This window comes from Ursus americanus, chromosome 26 (assembly GCF_024610735.1).
Source record: "Ursus americanus isolate L20-20 chromosome 26, mUrsAme1.1.p, whole genome shotgun sequence".
Lineage (NCBI taxonomy): Eukaryota > Metazoa > Chordata > Mammalia > Carnivora > Ursidae > Ursus > Ursus americanus.
Genome location: NC_142152.1, coordinates 30,844,551 through 30,863,219, shown reverse-complemented (window position 1 = coordinate 30,863,219; position 18,669 = coordinate 30,844,551). Strand labels below are relative to the sequence as shown.

General features: G+C 36.8%; 1 protein-coding gene across 2 annotated transcripts in view; it reads left to right on the top strand.

Moving 5' to 3' along the window:
- GALC (galactosylceramidase) overlaps positions 1–18,669 on the top strand; it is a 58,972-nt gene that overhangs the window by 17,389 nt on the left and 22,914 nt on the right. For both annotated transcript variants that reach the window (XM_045807699.2, XM_045807700.2), the window contains exons 8-10: positions 9,683–9,838; positions 13,057–13,181; positions 15,108–15,235. In XM_045807699.2, the coding sequence (XP_045663655.2) occupies positions 9,683–9,838; positions 13,057–13,181; positions 15,108–15,235 (409 nt within the window). The remainder of the gene's footprint in view (positions 1–9,682; positions 9,839–13,056; positions 13,182–15,107; positions 15,236–18,669) is intronic.

Genomic DNA, 18,669 nt, shown 5'->3' with positions numbered 1-18,669 from the left:
CTTTGAAATGTACGTACAGTTGACCCTTGAACAGCACAGGTAGGAACTGTGCCAGTCCACTTTGTGTGGAATTTTTATGATACTGTAAATGTATTTTCTCTTCCTTGTGATTTTCTTAATAGCATTTTCTTTTCTCTAGCTTCCTTTATTATAAGAATACAGTATATAATACATAGAACATATAAAATATGTGTTAATTGTTTATGTTATTGGTTTTCTGGTCAACAGGCTATTAGTAGTTAAGTTTTGGGGGAGACCAAGATTATATTTGGATTTCCAGATGTCCATGGTTGAGGGGGTTGGCATGTTGTTCAAGGGTCAGCTGTACTTTGGGATCTTTCTGTGACAAATGTATTGGTACTTTTCAGAAATTGTGTTAACATTTGGAGTAATGAAACATGGCTTTGTTTTGATTAAGGGACAGAGTAGTATTTAAATTTTAGAAATTACAAGAGGCAGACTTCCCGTGGTTGGGAGTTCTTCCATGAATGAACACTTATGTAAATGACACTGCTGATCACTGACCATGGCTCTTGTCATGTTTCCTTAGCAGGCTGGCTTTGACCCTGCTCTTTAGTCCAGCTCTGCCAGTCAGTCCTCTGACTTGGCCTTGACCTCCCTGAGTTCTAGTAATTTTTTTTCTTATTTTTTTCCAGTTTTATTGAGGAATAATTGATATACATCACTGTATAAGTTTAAGGTGTAGAGCATGATGATTTGATTTACATCTATGTGAGATAATTACCATGATAGGTTTAGTTAACATCCATCATCTCATATACATACAGTCAAAAGAAAAGGAAAAATAATCTCTCCTTATGATGAGAGCTCTTAGGATCTACTTTTTTTTTTTTTTTTAACATTTTATTTATTTATTTGACAGAGAGAGATAGCTAGAGGGAACACAAGCAAGGGGAGTGTGAGAGGGAGAAGAAGCCTGAGCAGGGAGCCGGATGTGGGGCTCGATCCCAGGACTCTCGGATCATGACCTGAGCCGAAGGCAGACGCTTAATGGCTGAGCCACCCAGGCGCCCCAAGGATCTGCTTTCTTAATGACTTTACTATGTATCACATAGCAGTGTTAATTATAGTTACAATTAATTATAGTCCTCATGCTGTACATTATATCCCTAGTACTTATTTATCTTATAACTGGAATTTTGTGCCTTTTGACCACCTTCCTCCAAATCTCCCTTCTTCTACCCCTCACCTAGCAGTATTTTTTTAAGTGTATTTGAATTCAAGTGATAACATACATAAGCGTTTGAAAAATAGAATACACATGTATGTGGAATGTGTTCTTTATTCAGTGTGAAGACTGCTTGATCTACATGTGTCTTTTTTTTTTTTTAATGAAGTATCTTGAATGTACACGAACTAGGCAGAATAATATCATGACTCTCCATGTGCCTGTCACTCAGCCTCCATAACTATGCCCCATGCCTAGTTCTCCATCCACATCTTGTCCATTCTGTTAACTGAAACTGGGTTTGCCTCTTGGCGCGTGTGGGGCCAAAATTCACAGCCAGGCCAAAGAATAAAAAAATAAGGGTTTTACTTGCAACAAGTAAAGGAGAGCAGCGGGAATGTTTCCCAAAGCAGTGTCTCCTCAAAAAACAAAACTGGGGAAGTTTTAGGCGAAGGGGCTTTCACAATGGGGTATTCAGCATGGGATGGGGACAGAAGTCATCTTAAAGTGACAGAGTCCAAGTCACAAGGGTCAGCATCATCAGTTCCTGGTATTTGAGTGCTCAAAATGGTTCAGATCCTACAAAGATAGCTCAAGAATGTGCGTCAGGTCAGTCTTTATTTTTGAACCAGCACTGGAAGATTTACCACTGATGTATTGTCCCTGATATGATTAGGTTATCTCCTGGCCTGATAGTGGCTGTTTGTGCTTACGTTTTTTGGTTCCCTTAAAATTGTTATCTACTGGGATCTATTGTTCTGCAGTTTCAACATACCTCAGGAAGTTCTGCAAAAAATGTGCTTTGGGCAAGTAGTGCCAATCAGGCATAGATGACAAGATGGCTGGGGGCCTAGGATGACTTTTCTCCTGTCGAGAAATCTTGTCTTGTTTCTTTTTCCGGGGACTCCTAGCTCTTTCTGCTTACAGTTTCTCTTCTTCCTCGCACATTATTCTGAAGCAAATCCCACACATTATGTTATTTCTTCCATAAGAATTTTACCATGCATCTTTGAGATAAAAATTCTTTTTCTTTTTACTATAAACAATACCATTATTACATCTAAAAATGTTAACAGTTTTTTGGTAACAAATATTTGTTACTGTTATTTTATAGTTTTAATTGAATCTGGACCCAATTTAGATTCATACATTGTGATTGGTTGGTATTTAAGTCTCTTCTGATTATTTTGGTTCCTGCCCCATCTTTGTTTTGTTTTGTTTTGAAGATTTTAACTATTTATTTGACACAGAGAGAGAGAGTACAAGCAGGGGGAGTGGCAGAGAGAGGGAGAAGCAGGCTCCCGCTGGGCAGAGAGCCTGATGTGGGGCTTGATCCCAGGAGTGTGAGATTATGACCTGAGCCAAAGGCAGGCGCTGAACCTACTGAGCCACCCGGGCGCTCAGCTGCCCCCTCTTTTTATTCCCTTTCATTTGTCAAAGAAACTGGATCATTTGTCCTTTGAAGTGTCTCACAGTCTGGGACTTAATAGTTCCATCCTTGCAGTTTGTTTAACCTGCCCGTCTGCCCTTGTTTCTTGCTGGAAATTGACATGAGGCATGATTAGGTTAGCTTTAGGCTTATTTATTTATTTGTTTATGTATTTATTTATTTCTTTATTTATGGCAAGAAAAGTAAGATGTATGTAAACATTTCATGCATTGAAATTAGAATATAATTTTTGCCTTTATTGTTAAAACTTTCTAAGTAACTCAAGTCTTGAGGGGGAAAACAAAGTTGTATTGATATTGAATCTATTTGGCTAGGAAAAAATGAATGAAGGTCTGGGTTTTGTTGTGTCTTCATGAAGTTGTTGGATGTTTAATACATTTATCTTATTGATACGGGCATCTAATGCAGCAAATACTCCTTTGAGCACTGCTTTAGCTCTTTTATTTCCTCATTTCATCACACTGTGGTTATTTAATGATGAACGTATTTAAACATTTTTTTTTCAAAAACGTTCCCAGGACCTTCTTTTTGTCTTATTATATTAGAATATATTTTTTATCGGGATATAAGGGTTGAGTGTGTATTATCTACCTTAGCGATTGCATTGTTTAGGTATTCTGTATCCTGATTATTTTGTTCACTTGCCCTGTCCAGGGTTTCCCAGAGCGTTAGTTTCCTCTCACTGGTGGGTTTCAGTTTCATGCAGTTTATGCTTTCGAAAGTTCCTCTGTGTTATGTCACAGGTATTAATGTCTTATCTTATATTCTTTTCTTTGTAACTGTTGACATTAGAAAATGTCATTCTTTGGGGTGCTGGCTCAGGAGGAAGAACATGTGACTCTTGATCTTAGGGTCATGAGTTTGAGCCCCACATTGGTTGTAGAGATGACAAAAAAAACCCTGAAAAAAAGAAAGAAAATGTCATTCTTTGCCTCATTATGCTTCTTGGTATGAATTTTGCTTTGTCTGTGATTAAGGAAGAGATCACTGTTTTCTTTATATTTGCCTGAAATGTCTTGCCCATACTTTCATTCTTTAACTCTTGAGGTCATTTTGTTTCGTGTATGTTGCTCACATAAAGCATAGATTTAGATTTTGCTTTTCTCGCTGCTCTAAAAATCTTCAGATTTTAATGCTTGGTTTAAACTCGTTTATACTTCATGATATAATTGAAACCATATATACTTAATGATATAGTGATGTACTCTAGTCTATGTTGTCTTGTTAATTGTTTATACTATGTATATACTAATACAAAATCTTGCTATGTGATTTGCTTTCTTTGCTCTTTTTGAAGGAGGTATCTTTTTTGTTATTTAGCAACGTTTGATTTTTGGTTCTATGGATTGCATTTATGCTGATACATTTATACCAGTGGTTCTCAGCCAGGGGTAATGTGTCTCCCAGGGAACTTTTGGTAACGCCTGGAAATATTTGTGATTGGTACTGGCATGATGGGCAGAGGCCATAGATATTTCTAAATATCCTCCCAAGCACAGGGTAACTTCCCCACAGCAAAGAATTATCCGGCCAAAATGTCAATAGTGCTGAAGTTGAGAAAACGTTTAATACTCTTAGTTCCTTTTCTATATAGTTATTATGTATCGGTTTACTATAAGCAATTGGAAACTTATTTCATAACTTCCTCTTTCTCCCCTTCTCACTCCTACAATGGAATTTTAATTACCAGAATTTCTTAATCTTTGTACTGTTACCTGAGCTTAAGCTTCTTCTGTCTTGATTTGTCAGCTGCAAGCCGGCACCTTTAACTCCCAGCCAATGGGCAAACTTTGTTTACATTTCATTTTCTTTCCTCCTCCTGTTTTGCATCTGCTATGTTATACATTATCAGAACATGTAACATTTATGTACTAAATTACCCTTTCTTTTAATCTGGTTCTGCCATTAAGCCTATGCAGTGTTCACTTTCAAGTCTTTTTGCTGAAGTTTCTTCCTTAGATTCTTGGGTGTCAGGAGCTTAATATTTGTCATGTTTTTTGGGAAGTTCTAATGGAAACAATATTTCTTGATCTCTTACATGTTTATTAACTCTTTATCTGTGGCCTTTCTACCTGAAGGACAGTTTGGCTAGATATTAATTCCCTGACTCACATTTTCGTAATCCTTGAACGTCATAAAATTTACTCTGTTGGTTACTTACATAAAATGTTGCTGTTTAGAATTCTGATGCTAGGCTTCTTTTATTTCTTCTTTTTTTGTTGTTGTTGCCCCCCTCTCTTGGACGTTTTACTTACCCTAATGCAGAAGAAGCTGCTGGTCTACCAAAACCTATCCTATTCTTCCTGGGCCCAAGGCAAGACTCCCAGCATTCTTTGCAGTTAAGAAATGACAATATGGTTGAGTTTCTGGTGATGAAAGGAGAGCACAGTTGATAAGTAACACCTGAGGGTCTATACTCTAGGATATTGGATACATTCTATTCTACCCCTTTTCCTTCCTACTGGCTGGAATGTGAGGCAGCCATTTGACCAAGGAGAAGGTCTAAGAGCTGCTTCCACCAACCTTGACTCTCAATTTGGGATGATTATATGGAAATAAAATAAACTCTTTAAGCCACTACATTCTTTGTGGTCTGAGGTGTCTGTATTATCCTTATTTAGACTTACTTTTTCTTCCTTATAAATAACTTGGCACAATTCCCATATATCCAAAGAATATTTTTCCTTAACTTTAAAGTCTAGTGGTTGTACACGATTTACCATTTCCAGGTCTATAGTATATATGGCTTTTCAGTATCTGTATTTAAGTATTTTTTTTATTTCAATAAGATTTACTTAAATTTTCCTACTCCATTGCTTTGGTTTTCTTTTTAGAAGACTCAGTTATGCGTTTTGGATCTAGTTTGTACGTTGCCTTTGTTCTCTGTTTCTCTCCAACCATTGCTGTCTGTTCATTTCTGTTTGATTCTCTATAATTTTATCCTTGCTATCTTCTATTTTCCTTACTGTGTTTTCCACAGCGTCTATTCTGTCTTGTGTTTCTTTTTCTAGTCTTCATTTCTAAAATGTGTTTTTTGTAATCTATAATTCTCTCATTTTAGTTTCCTATACATTTGTTGTCTAATAATCTCATCCTCCTTAAAATTTTTTTAACAAAGTATAACATACATACACACACATACCGACGTCCATACATAAAAGTACATAAATCATAAGAATATGGCATAGTGAATTGTCACAAAGTGAACATACCTGCGTCATCACCACCCGGGTCAAGAAATAGAAGATTATCGGTATCTACGCAGCTCTTCCCTTGGAAATCTTTCCAGTCATTAGCCTCTCCTTTGCTCCCAGAGGCAATTACTAATATTAGCCCTAACACCATTAACTAATTTTGCCTGTTTAAAACTTTATTTAGAGGGCGCGTGATGTCATGAGCACTGGGTGTTGTATGCAGCTGATGAAATACTGAACTTTACATCTGAAACTCATGATGTACTATATGTTGGCTAATTGATTTTAAAGAAAAAACTTTATTTAAATGGCATCTTAAGAGTATCTATTATTTTGGTCAACATTATATTTTTGAGATTAACTCATATTGCCAGGTATAGACGTGGTTCATTTTAATTGCTATTTTGCATTCAGCTGAAGTAATATGTCACGATTTACCCATCTTAATTCTTTGTTAATGGCCATTTGGATTCTTTCCAAATTCAGGTTATTGTGGTATAATGAGGTTTTGTTCAGGAGTTCTTCATTCTCTGGCTGCCCCCTCCATAGGAAGTGTAGATCTCCCTGCCCCCTTCACGTTGTACTTGGCGGGCACTGTGGAAGCTCTTGTTTTGCAGCCATAGTGCCTTCTGGGGTCTGCTGCTCCCGGGCCCCATTCTCCCTACTGCCTGAATGTTGTCTCTCCCTCACCGTGAGTGTTCCTGCCTTACTGTGGATTCTCGTCAAGCAGCTTATCCTCATAGTGAGGCTCTCCCATTCCAGTTAAGATTGTTGGCTACCTATTCCTGAAATTGTGAAGGGTTTGAACCTGTGTTGTCCAATAAGGTAGCCACTAGCCACAGTTAGCTAGGGGGCACTTGAAGCGTGGCTAGTCTGAATTTAGGTGTGTTTTAAGTGTAAAGAAGACACTGGATTTTAAAGATTTGATATTTTCAAAAATGTAAAATGTTATTAATTTTTTACATTGACTATGTTGAATGATAATATTTTGGATACATGGGGTTAAACAAAGTATATTAGGAACTTTTCCCTTTTGCTTTGTTTAAATGCAGCTGCTACAAAATTTAAAATTATACATGTATTGCTTACTTCGTATATCTCTTGGTTTAAACTGTCAACTGTGTCGTGTTTGGATCTCTTAGTGAATTCACTGTTTTCCATTCACCCCCAACAGAATGACTCCAGCCTTTGAAGACATTCCCAGTTTTACCAACTTGTTCTCTGATGCTCCCACTGAGGGTAGGGCCTGCTCCTTGGGGAGTGATGCCTGCTGGTCCCCTCTCCTCCCAGTTTCCATGTTGTATCTGCTGATTCTGGGCCAGTCCTGATGCTGCAAGACTCCTGGGCATTCCCGTCACCTAGTTTTGATGAGGACATTGTCTGTGGGTTTTCCCTTTCTCATTTCTGATTGATGTGTTTGGTTTCAGGAGGAGTACTGGGCACTGGGGAGCTACCATGATCCACCTTGTCCTTAAGTTATAATTTTCTTTTAATACAAATATGTTCCTCTGTTAGGATAACTTTGGTTTACTTTCAGTAATCTTAGTTTTATTTGTCGTTTGAATTTCGGAAAATCATGCTGTGAAATGATAGAGAGGTTTTGCCTAGTTATATACATTTAAAAATTATATTCTCACAGGACCTTTCCATTTTGTTAAATTAATGGTGGGACTGGATTTTGGAAGAGACCCAGATTTTACTACCAGTTCTGCCCTTCTTTGCTCAGATCATTTAATAAATCACTCAGTTTTAACATAACAGTTTATGTTGTTTTCTGAATGAGGGATATAATACCTATTTCTATAACTTTAACAGAGATACTTTTTCAGATTATAAAAATAATTCATGATCATAGAAAATTTGGAAAACCTAGAAACCTGTAAAGATAGACTTCGAACTTACTCAGAATCTAACATCTAGAGATCATTAGTAACACAATAGCATATTACTTTCCAGGCTTTTACTTTTTTATTTTTATTTTTTAAGATTTATTTATTTATTTGAGAGAGAGAAAGAGAGAGTGTGCGAGAGAGAACACAGCGGGGAGGAGCAGAAGGAGAGGGAGAGAGTCTCAAGCAGACTCCAAGCTGAGCTGAGCGTGGAGCCCATTGCCGGGCTCGATACCGTGACCTGAGATCTGAGATCACGACCTGAGCTGAAACCAAGAGTTGGATGCTTATCTGACTCTGCCACCCAGGCGGCCCCAGGCTTTTCCTTTTTTTCTACAAGGATATTTTGACCAGAGATGCACCAAGCATACATGTGGCTGAGTAACAACGGGATGAGCCTTAGTATTAATATGTGGCTGAACATCATGATCATAGAATGATTTTAACAATTTGTTAAAATTATTACAGAGATTAGTAACAGACTTCACGTGTTGGGCATCATCGTGCCAGCATAATTTCTTAACCCTGTTAGGGGCTGGCTCGCTCGCAAGGTCTCTGTACTGTACGTTGACACTACTGAGTCAGATACCTGTTTGCAGCGGAGTTCAGCGATGCCACAGCATCCTGCTGGTACCTCATCGTTCTCAAATACTTCTTTTTAGGTCCTCATTCTCTGTTTCATGTTCTTTTCTTCCTCATGAAATCCTAAAATGCCACATTGATGCTGTGCCCTAATTCATCTTCATGAGGTAGAATGAATTCCTAAGTAGGACTTTTTCTTGAGAGATTCATGACCTAAATGGGATTAAATAACTAAAAACCAAACAGGTCTTCATAATCTTTTTTTTAATGTAATGCATACTGCGACACCAAGCTGCAAAGGTTAGAATTACGATATAATCCAGTCCCCATTATTCTGCTTGCATCGTTATTAAATTTTCTGTAAATAATTGTTGTCCTAGAAAGTATACACTCATGTCCCTAAAGTTACTTAGCTCATGTGCGCTCTCATTCTTGTGTTAACTCTCTGTTTTCTGTTTTACATTTGAAATTTCTTAATTGTTTTTATTCACTGATCAGTAACTTCCAAAATCATCAAGGTAGTTTTTTACTCTTAGAATAATAGATACGCATTTACTTTGACTTTTCTTAAATAGAAATAAGGGAGAGGTTCTCAACCTCTGTACTTTTGAGGTTTTCACTGGATAGTTGTTTGTCGTGAGGACGTGCCCTGTGCACTGTATGATGTTCGGAAACCCCTCTGGCTTCTACCCACTGGATGCCAGCAGCAAATCCTGCTTGGCCATGCCTTCTCCACCAGGCAAAATCACCCGGGTTAAGAACCACCACTGCTTTGGGATGATAATTTGTAGTTTACTCAAGGTAGTTTCTTCTTTTTATTCAAGGAATAACCCTGTGGGTTTTTGTTGTTTTTGACTTTTTGTTTCTGCCTGGCAGTAAATACCAGGCTGTCTTTCTCGCTCTACTCAGGGGTAGGTGGGAGTGGGGGAGGAGGTACGGCAATATAATAGACTCATTAATCTTGTCTGGCTTCCTTCATGCCCCTTCCTTTCTACTGTTCTGAGCTCTCTGCTTCCCCTGGGAAGTCTGAATACTCTCTCCATCTCATTCATCTCCTGGAGTGTTCTAGGCCGTGGCCTCCTCTGCTATTTCTGTCTGTCCACGTGCTTCCATCCATTTTATGGTTTCTAGAAACAGAAATCTCTCATCCACTGGTAATCTTCCTTCCTGTTCTGTGTGTTGGTATCGGCTTATCCCATTTTAAGGGCATCTTGGACTCAAGAACGGGACGCAGAAGCTTCTAGTTGGTGTGACTTCTACCCACAAGCTGCCCATTGTTTTAAAATAGAAAACACTGGTGAAGATGTTTTTATTCATTCAACAAATAGATATAAGTGACGTGTTCTGCCTTTTCCAATTTCCACCCTTTCTTTTCTAGAGCTCATTATCCTGGGACCCATACAGTAAAGGATGCGAAGTTGACTAACAAGAAGCTTTGGTCTTCTGAAGATTTTAGCACTTTAAACAGTGATGTGGGTGCAGGCTGCTTGGGCCGCATATTGAATCAGAATTATATCAATGGCTACATGACTGCGTAAGTTATTGAAAACTTCTAAAGGTTTTTATTTTGAAAAATTTCAAAAACAAAATAAGTAGAAAAAAGTACAATACAGCGGGCTTCCATATTCTCACAACCTAGATTCAATGATTGTAAACATTTTGCCTTATTAGCTTCCTCTGTACCTACATCTACACCTAAGCTTATCTATTTTTTGTATTTGAATATCATCTGTATTGAATAAGGTCAGGCTTATTGAGATATAGTTTATCTATATTAAAATTTATGCAGTTCTATGATTTTTGATAACTTATCTATACCTTATAATGAACAATTGTAAATTATAGATGTCATAACACTTTACCCCTAAGTATTTTAGCATGTGGCCCCAAAACATAAAGGATATTCTCCTACATGATCACTATATCATTTTGATACATAAGAGCATGAGAGCACTTTAAAAAATATCTGATACTTAGTCTATATTAAAATTTTCCTAATTATTCCTCAAAGTGTCATTTATAGCCTTTTTTAAAAAAAAACACTAAGAGCCAATCAAGCATGCATTGCATTTAGATGTCATGCCCCTACAATCTCTTTTAATCTAGAATAGTTTCCTTCCTTCCCTATTTTTTTTAAGAATTTATTTATTTGAGAGGGAGAGAGAGAGAGAGAGCATGAGTTAGGGGGGGGCACAGAGGGAGAGGAAGAAGCAGACCCCCTGCTGAGCAGGGAGCCTGACTGACATGCTCAGTCTCAGGACCCTGGAATCCTGACCTGAGCCAAAGGCAGATGCTTAACTGACTGAGCCACCCAGGCGCCCCTCTTTCTGTTCCTGTTTTTTGTGACTGAAGCCTTTTAAAAAGACCAGGCCAATAGTTTTATAAACTATCCACTTCCCAGTCTGCCTGTTTGATTCCTCATAGCATCACTTAATTTGTATAACTGTTTACAAAACAGAGGTTCTTAAGAAAGAACACAGCTTTTTTTTTTTTTTTTTTAAGCGAGAGCATGCATACGTGAATGCGTGGGGGTAGGCAGAGAGAGAGGGTAGAGAGAGAATTTTAAGCAGGCTCCATGCCCAGCATGGAGCCCAAAGTGGGGCTTGATCTCGCAACCCTGAGATCATGACCTGAGTCAAAATCAAGAGTCTGACGCTCAACCCACTGAGCCACCACGCGCCCCAGAACACAACTCTTTTTATTTTTCAGGGAAGCATTTCTTAAATGCTTTGAGAAGCTTTCACTGTAATTAGATTCAAATTTGCTTTCTAACACAATAATAAATAGAACAAAAGTAAGCCAATACATATTTTTGTGATGTTAATGTGAGCTGATATATTATTTTTACAGCCTTTGTTCTTTTTTTTCCCTTTTTAAAAGAAAAGGTGCTTATCATGGAGATTTTGGTTCTGATAACTTAATTTGGTATTAAGAGTAATGCACGCTCATGACAGAGAATTTAGTAACTTCACATAAGTATAAAGAAGGAAACAAAATCACCCATATTTTTGCCATCTAGAGGTAACCATCCTTAAAAATGTTGGTGTATGTCCTCCCATTTATATTTATATTTGTATGTATAAAATTTTAATATAGAGTTAAGATCATACTATATAATGTTTAGTAAATAAGCTGCTTTTCACTTAACAAAGCATTATGAACTTCTTTTCATATTTAAGTGTACTTCTGTTTCATCATTTTTAATGCTTATGTATATTCTGTTACATAGTACATGGCTTCCCAAACTTGCCTTGTCTCAAGAAGCACCTGAGACCCTTGTTACATTGATTCCAGATCTGCTGAATCATAATGCCTCCGGAAGTCTTCGGAGACTCTGTTGGTGTCATCAGTGCCCCAGCTGATTCTGATGCCCCACAAGTTTGGGAAGCACTGATGTAGAAAATGTATTATACCCCATTGAATGTTCTTCCCTTCCAGAAATGGAAGTTGTTTCTATTTTAACAGCTTTGTACACATTGAAATGATCAATTGTATACAGATATCTTTGTTCACATCTATAGTTATTATTTCCTTAGGGTATATTCCTAGAAAGGGAATAAATATCTGGGTCAGAGGTACATAGATTTTAAAGACTTTTGTGTATGTAACAAAATGCTCGTGGGGTAGTTTTTGGTTTACACTTTTATTAGTAGCCAGACAAGATACTATGCATCTTGCAATCCAGGGGTAAAATCATGGGAACCCTTAAAGTTTTCACTTGTAGTAAGTATTTTTGAAAATTGGAGCTATCATTTCTACTTTGTGTTGACAGAATTAGAAAGCTTTGATTTCCTTAGAAAGTCATTTTATGATGGGTGAGGATTTGGTAAGAAAAATGAAATTCTGTGGGTAAGCTGTGGGTTTTTTATTGTTGTTATTGTTTTTTTTTGTTGTTGTTTTGTTATTTATTTATTTTTTTTGAGCTGTGAGAAACCCAGCAGTACCAGGGGCCACAGCCTCCCTTTTCCCCTTGGATTTTCCTGAAAACCACAGAGTCACTATTTCAGGATTCAGTACCAGCTATCGAATTCTGAAAGAATAGGCCAAAATGCAGACCAGCAAGCTGACCTATTAGTACTTGCAGATGAGACAGAATCATCGCAGTTTTAGACCCCAGACCTTGTTCTAGACACTTTACAGGCATTAGGACAGGGACTCCTCCCTGAGCAATCACATGAGCTAGGTACAGTTATTATCCTCATTTTACAGATGAGGAAACTGAGGTCCAGAGAGGTTAAGTGGTGGAACCATGATTTGAACCCAGGCAGTCTGACTGTAAGAGTTCTCAGTTGTAAAACTTTGCAGCAGCTCAGAGTCAGGTTTATAAACTTATGTCTTGAAACTGGGGCATTAAGAAGGCTGACTGTTGAAGGGAAGGCAGGTATGGCTAAAGCCTTTATTTGTATTTGACTCAAATCTGTGATATGTCTGGTACTGGTAGGGCATGATTCATCTTCTGGCTACACCACTGTTCAGCAAAATTATATACCCAATATACATTTGTGTTTTTTAATTATGCAATTCACCATTAACAATACCTAGATGGATCCAGCTCTGGAGTTTTCAAAATGTGATTGAACTTAGGTGACTGATACTTTCTTGTTTTGGGTGGTCATTTTTCGGTCCTTCACGTGTATTTAAATTCTAATAAGGTTTCTTTTTTTTTTTTTTTTTTTACTATAGTCTTCTAGACATTTACATTTTGATCACAAGCTGTTTTGGCATTTCTCTTTTACCCAACAAACCTTTTAGCACAATTGCTTGGAACTTGGTGGCCAGTTACTATGAACAGTTGCCCTATGGACGGTGTGGATTGATGACTGCTCAGGAGCCATGGAGCGGGCATTATGTAGTAGAGTCTCCTATCTGGGTATCAGGTATGGCTCAGAGTCCCTCGCTCACTCCTCAGCTTTCTCTCTGGGAGTAAAGGAAGAAAACAGAGGGGGTTACACTGATTGTGCGTGCCTGTGTGTGCGTGCATGTATGTGCGTGTTGTGTGTAAGTTCTCAGTTGGTGTCTGTTGTAAGCAAGATCTGCCATAGTGTTCTGTAAGAGCCTTAGGGTAACTAGACTACTGTTTGTATTCCATTCTTGGTTATCCTAAGACCAGGCTCTTAGAAAAGAAAAGGAAAGGGGGAAGAGAGGAGGAAGAAGGTTTATCATCTGGTGATGGAGACAAATACCTGAAATAGTTGATAAATGTATAATTATAAATTAGGATAATTGCTAATAAAATGATGTATTTGTAAAGATTTATTACAACTCAAGAGTATCTAAAAGTCTTAAAATTAGTCTTGGAGACATTTTATTGTTTTATATTAATATAGTTATTTTGATGAGAATAGTGTGCTAACAAAATCAAGTGAATTCTTAAATGAATAAGTAAATGTAAAGGCTATGTGAGATATTGTGGCTTTATACTGATGAGTATTGTTACAGATAATTTTAAGAAAAAAGTAAAATCATGACTCCTGCACATAAAAACGAACACATGTTAAAGATTTTATACTACTCACGATACTAGGAACCAGGCAGATGAATCAGTCGATTCAAAGGAAAAGTCAAAACAGTACAAATTTATTTAGAGTGAAGGAATTTGAGATAAATTGCAAATGGAGACAGGTTGGGTTTTTTGTAGCAGGGAGGGGAGGAAATCCATTAAGTCCTTGGCAGGCAGGAGATAATTTACACATCCATCCGTTACCTACAATTAGGTAAGTTTCGAAATAGTTTGAAGACAGTCAACAGGGCTGTAGGAACAGAATTTTTGTTGCAGTATCAGTTATTAGTTACGAGGGACGTTGAGATCACGCAGAAGTGGATGGCACTGTGCCACTTTTTCATGAATGATGTAATACTAAAAATGAATATAATTTAAAGAGAATAAAAATCCTGTTGTCGAATAATATTCAAGTTCTTTCTATAGTTTTTTTTTGGTAAAAAAAAATTAAGCATTTATGACCATTTTGTTTTAACATCGTAACTACTTTAAAACTTCTTTTAAAAAAATCCATTTCTTCAAAGACAGGATGCTTTCATAGGAAAATTCTGAATTCGAAGTGAAGTTGTTTTCATTTTAAACCTTTATTTTGGGGATTTTGTTTTTTATTTGATGTGTTTTCCTCAGATTTGTAGTTATGATGTTAGCCATGAAATCATGACATTATTCTAAACTCTGAGTTGTACTTTCAAAAATACACTTGTATGTCCTCATTAGTTAACCCCCTAAATGTTGTAATTGTTGGTCCCATATTATCTAGGTAAACTAACGTGCTCTTCTAGTATTGTCGCTGTGTTTGGGGGTGGGATGGGAACATGAAATATTGCTCAGTACATTTTCAGAGTCAGCTTTGGAGGTACCCAGTTAACATATATTCTGCAAATAAAACTTGTTCGAAACCATAAAGCTTAGTTTTTGAAATGCAATATTACCTTTTTTTTAGTCTTATTTTTTTGTAGTTATATTAGAATGAGTTAAATAGAGAGGAACAAAAGTTCGTAAGAGAGAACTTTATCTTATTCTCTTATTCTTGGGAAAGAAAGACTTAATACTCTTAACAGTGTGGTTCATTTATTTTTAGTGGTAATTCTAACTATAGTTAATTCTTACTACAATTGTACCATTTAACTGTACTAATTATTTCAAAAGTTGAAACACGAGGTTGGCAAGTGTTTTCCTCTAAAATAGAAAATTGCTTGTTAGACTCAGTCAGACTCAAAGCCAGTAGACAGCTTTATTTTTTAATTTTTTAAAGAAACCTTTCCATCGCTATTTTATTGGATCTTTCTCTGCTTTTCTATAGCTCATACCACTCAGTTTACTCAACCGGGTTGGTATTACCTGAAGACAGTTGGTCACTTAGAGAAAGGAGGAAGCTACGTGGCCCTGACTGATGGCCTAGGTAACCTCACCATCATCGTTGAAACTATGGTAATTCTTTGTTGTTTTAATGGAATTAACTCACTCTCTTAGTATTGGAAAAACAATAGAAAACGCAACTAAACACTTCTTTTTAAAAAAACCCTAGCTTTACCAAAGTATAATTGACATGTGATAAACAATATGTAGGGGAGGAAGAAACTTCTTCCTATACCCTCTTAGGGTCAGAAGCTGAGGCCCCACAAATTAAACTGACAAAAAAAATCCCAGATTCACAGGAGAAAAGAAAAGTTTTATTTGTGCAAGCAGTATGCATACACGTGGGAGACGCTCAGTGATGAGTAACTCTGAAGGGTGATTAGAATCTGGGTTTATATACCTAGAGGAGTAAGTAATGGAGAAGGGGAGAAAGGGCACTTAATGGAAAATAAATGACTTTTTGGGAAGATAAATGGGTTTTCCGGAGAACAAACAGGAATGATTATGACACTGTGTGTCTGTACTGGAGAGTGGTCTTTCCCTCACCTTCAGGGCTATAAAAGCCCTCTGTAGAAGGGATTTGGGGGAGGTTTTAGTCCCATTTCTTCTTTCTGGGAGTAAATCCATCCTAAAGAGTAGATCGATTTGTGGCAGTCTTATTTCGCAGAAGTTGGTGCTCTGAGGAAGCTAAGGGAAGCTCAGAGAAGACTTTTTCCTGGCATCTTTTGAATCTCAAATACCTTCAACTTTACATAATCTTTATACCAGAGTGGCCTGTTTTTTAGGAGCATATTCTGATCCCCTTCAAACACATACTTAAAGTGCACAGTTTTATAACTTTTCGTAGGTAAATGCTCAATAAACCATTGTCACAATAAAGATAGTGAATGTATCTATGAGCCCCCCAAAGAATCCTCATGTCCCTTGTTAAATATTCCCTCTGTTCTGCTCCTCCTCATATCCTGGGAGTTCTCTGATCATTACTTTTGGTCACTGTAGATTAGTTTGCATTTTCTAGAGTTTTGTATCCATGGAATCAGTATGGAGTCAGTACAGTGTGTACTGTTTTTGTCGTGCTGCTTTCAGTCAGGGTAATTATTTTGAGCTTCATCCCTGTTGTGAACACCTGTTGCTAAGTCATATTCCACTGTAAGGACCATAGTTTGTTTCTCTATGCACTTGGTGGTGGGTGTTTGGCTTGTTTCTACTTTCCGGCGATTACACATAAAGCTGTGAACATTTGTGCACAGGCTTTATATGGGCATGCATTTCTTTTCTCCCGTGTAAATACATAGGAATGGAATGGCTGGATAATACGATATGCTTCTGTTTAACTTTTTAGGAAGCTGCCAAACTGTTCTTGTGTTGTTTTCAGTTTCCATCAGCAGCATAATTGGAGTTCCAGTTTTTCTTTATCATTGTGAACACCTGCTGTGATCAGTTACAAAAATTTTAGCACTTAGTCTGTATGATATAGTACTTCATTTTGGTTTTAGCTTGCATTTCCCTAATAACTGATGATGTTGAGCTTTTCATGTGCTTGGGCTTCATGTATCTTTTTAAAAGAATTTTTTAAAAGAATTTATTTATTTATTTGACAGAGACAGCGAGAGAGGGAACACAAGCAAGGGGAGTGTGAGAGGGAGAAGCAGGCTTCCCGCTGAGCAGGGAGCCCGATGCGGGGCTCGATCCCAGGACCCTGGGATCATGACCTGAGCCGAAGGCAGACGCTTAACGGCTGAGCCACCCAGGCGCCCCTTCGTGTATCTTTTTTGGTGAAGTGTGTGTTTAAGTCTTTTGCCTATTTTTTGTTGGCTTTTTCTTATTGTTGGTTTTTGAGAGTTCTTTACATATTACATATTCCGGGTCCAAGTCCTTTACAGATACGTGCTTTGTAAAGATAATTTCCCAGTCTGTAGCTTTTTTTTTCCATTTTGTTAACAGTGTCTTTTGAGGAGCAGGAGTTTTTTAATTTTTCTGAAGTCCAGTTTATTCATTTGTACTTTCATGGAACATGCTCTTGCTATGGTATCTAAGAAGTTTTTGAATATGGATATCCATCTGTTCTAGCACCATTTGCTGGAAAGTCTATTTTTCCCATTGCATTGCCTTTACCCCTTTGTAGAAAATCAATTATCCATGTGTATGTAGGATTATTTCTGGACTCTATTCTGTTTCTTTGACCTATTTATGTATCTTTACACCATTAACTATGATTACTGTGTGCATGTGTGTATAAAACAATTCCTAGGAACAGGTAGCGTTAGCCCTTCAAATTTGTTCTTTTTCAAAGTTGTTTTGGTTCTTCTAGGTCACTTGTACTTCCATGTGAATCTTAGAATCAGCTTGTCAGTTTCAACCAAAAAAAAAAAAAAAAAGCCTGCTCAGATTTTGATTGGGATTGCCTTGCATCTATAGATCAATTTAAGGAGAACTAATATTTGAGCAACATCAAGTCTTCCAGCCCTTTAACAAGACATAGCCTCGAATTTACTTAGGTTTTTAAAAATTTCTCTGAATAGTATTTTATAGTTTTCAGTGTACAGGTATTTCATATCTTTTGTCAAATTTTGGCTAAGCATTTCACATTTTCAATTTGATTGTAAATAGTTTTTAAATTTTTAATTCAATTAGTACCTGGTATGTTGTAATACAGTAGATCTTTGTACGAAGATCTTGTTTTCTGCAACATCGCTCAACTCACCTGTAGTTCCAGTAGCTTTTTAGTGGGTTCTGTTGGATTTTCTTTGTAAATAATCCCAAATAGAAACAATTTTACATCTTTCTGACCAACGATTCTTATTGCCTGTCTCTTTGTTGTAGCCATTTTGGAGGCGTGAAGGATCTTTAGTTTTGATTTGTATTTTACTAGTGACTAATGATGTTGGGCATCATTTCATGTGTGTGTTGGCCATCTGCATTTCTTCTTTGGAGAAACGCCCATATAGACCCTTTGCCCATTTTTAAATTGGGATGTTCGTCTTCTTATTATTGAAATATAAGAGTTCTTCACATATTCTAGATAAAAGTCCTGTATCAGATATACGACTTGCAGACATTTTCTCCCATTCTGTGGGTTGTTTTTCACTTCCTTTTTTAAAATTTAAACTTAATTTTTAAAAAATTACAGTATAGTTGATATTCAATATTATATTTGTTGTTTTCCCCCTTTTTAATGATGCCCTTTCAAGTCATATATGACTTCATCAAAATTTATAACTTTTGTACTTGAAAGGGCATCATTAAAAAGGGATATATATATATATATATATATATACACATATATACACATATATACACATATATACACATATATACACATATATATATGTATTTCTTTTTGTGTGTGTTTTTGTGTCAGATTTAAGAAATTACTGCTTATTACTTATAGAGTAATTCATAACTGTAAATACCCATATTAAAAAAAGAAATATCTCTATGCTAAGCAAAATAAGTCAGTCAGAGAAAGACAATATATATATATATATATATATATATGTATTTCT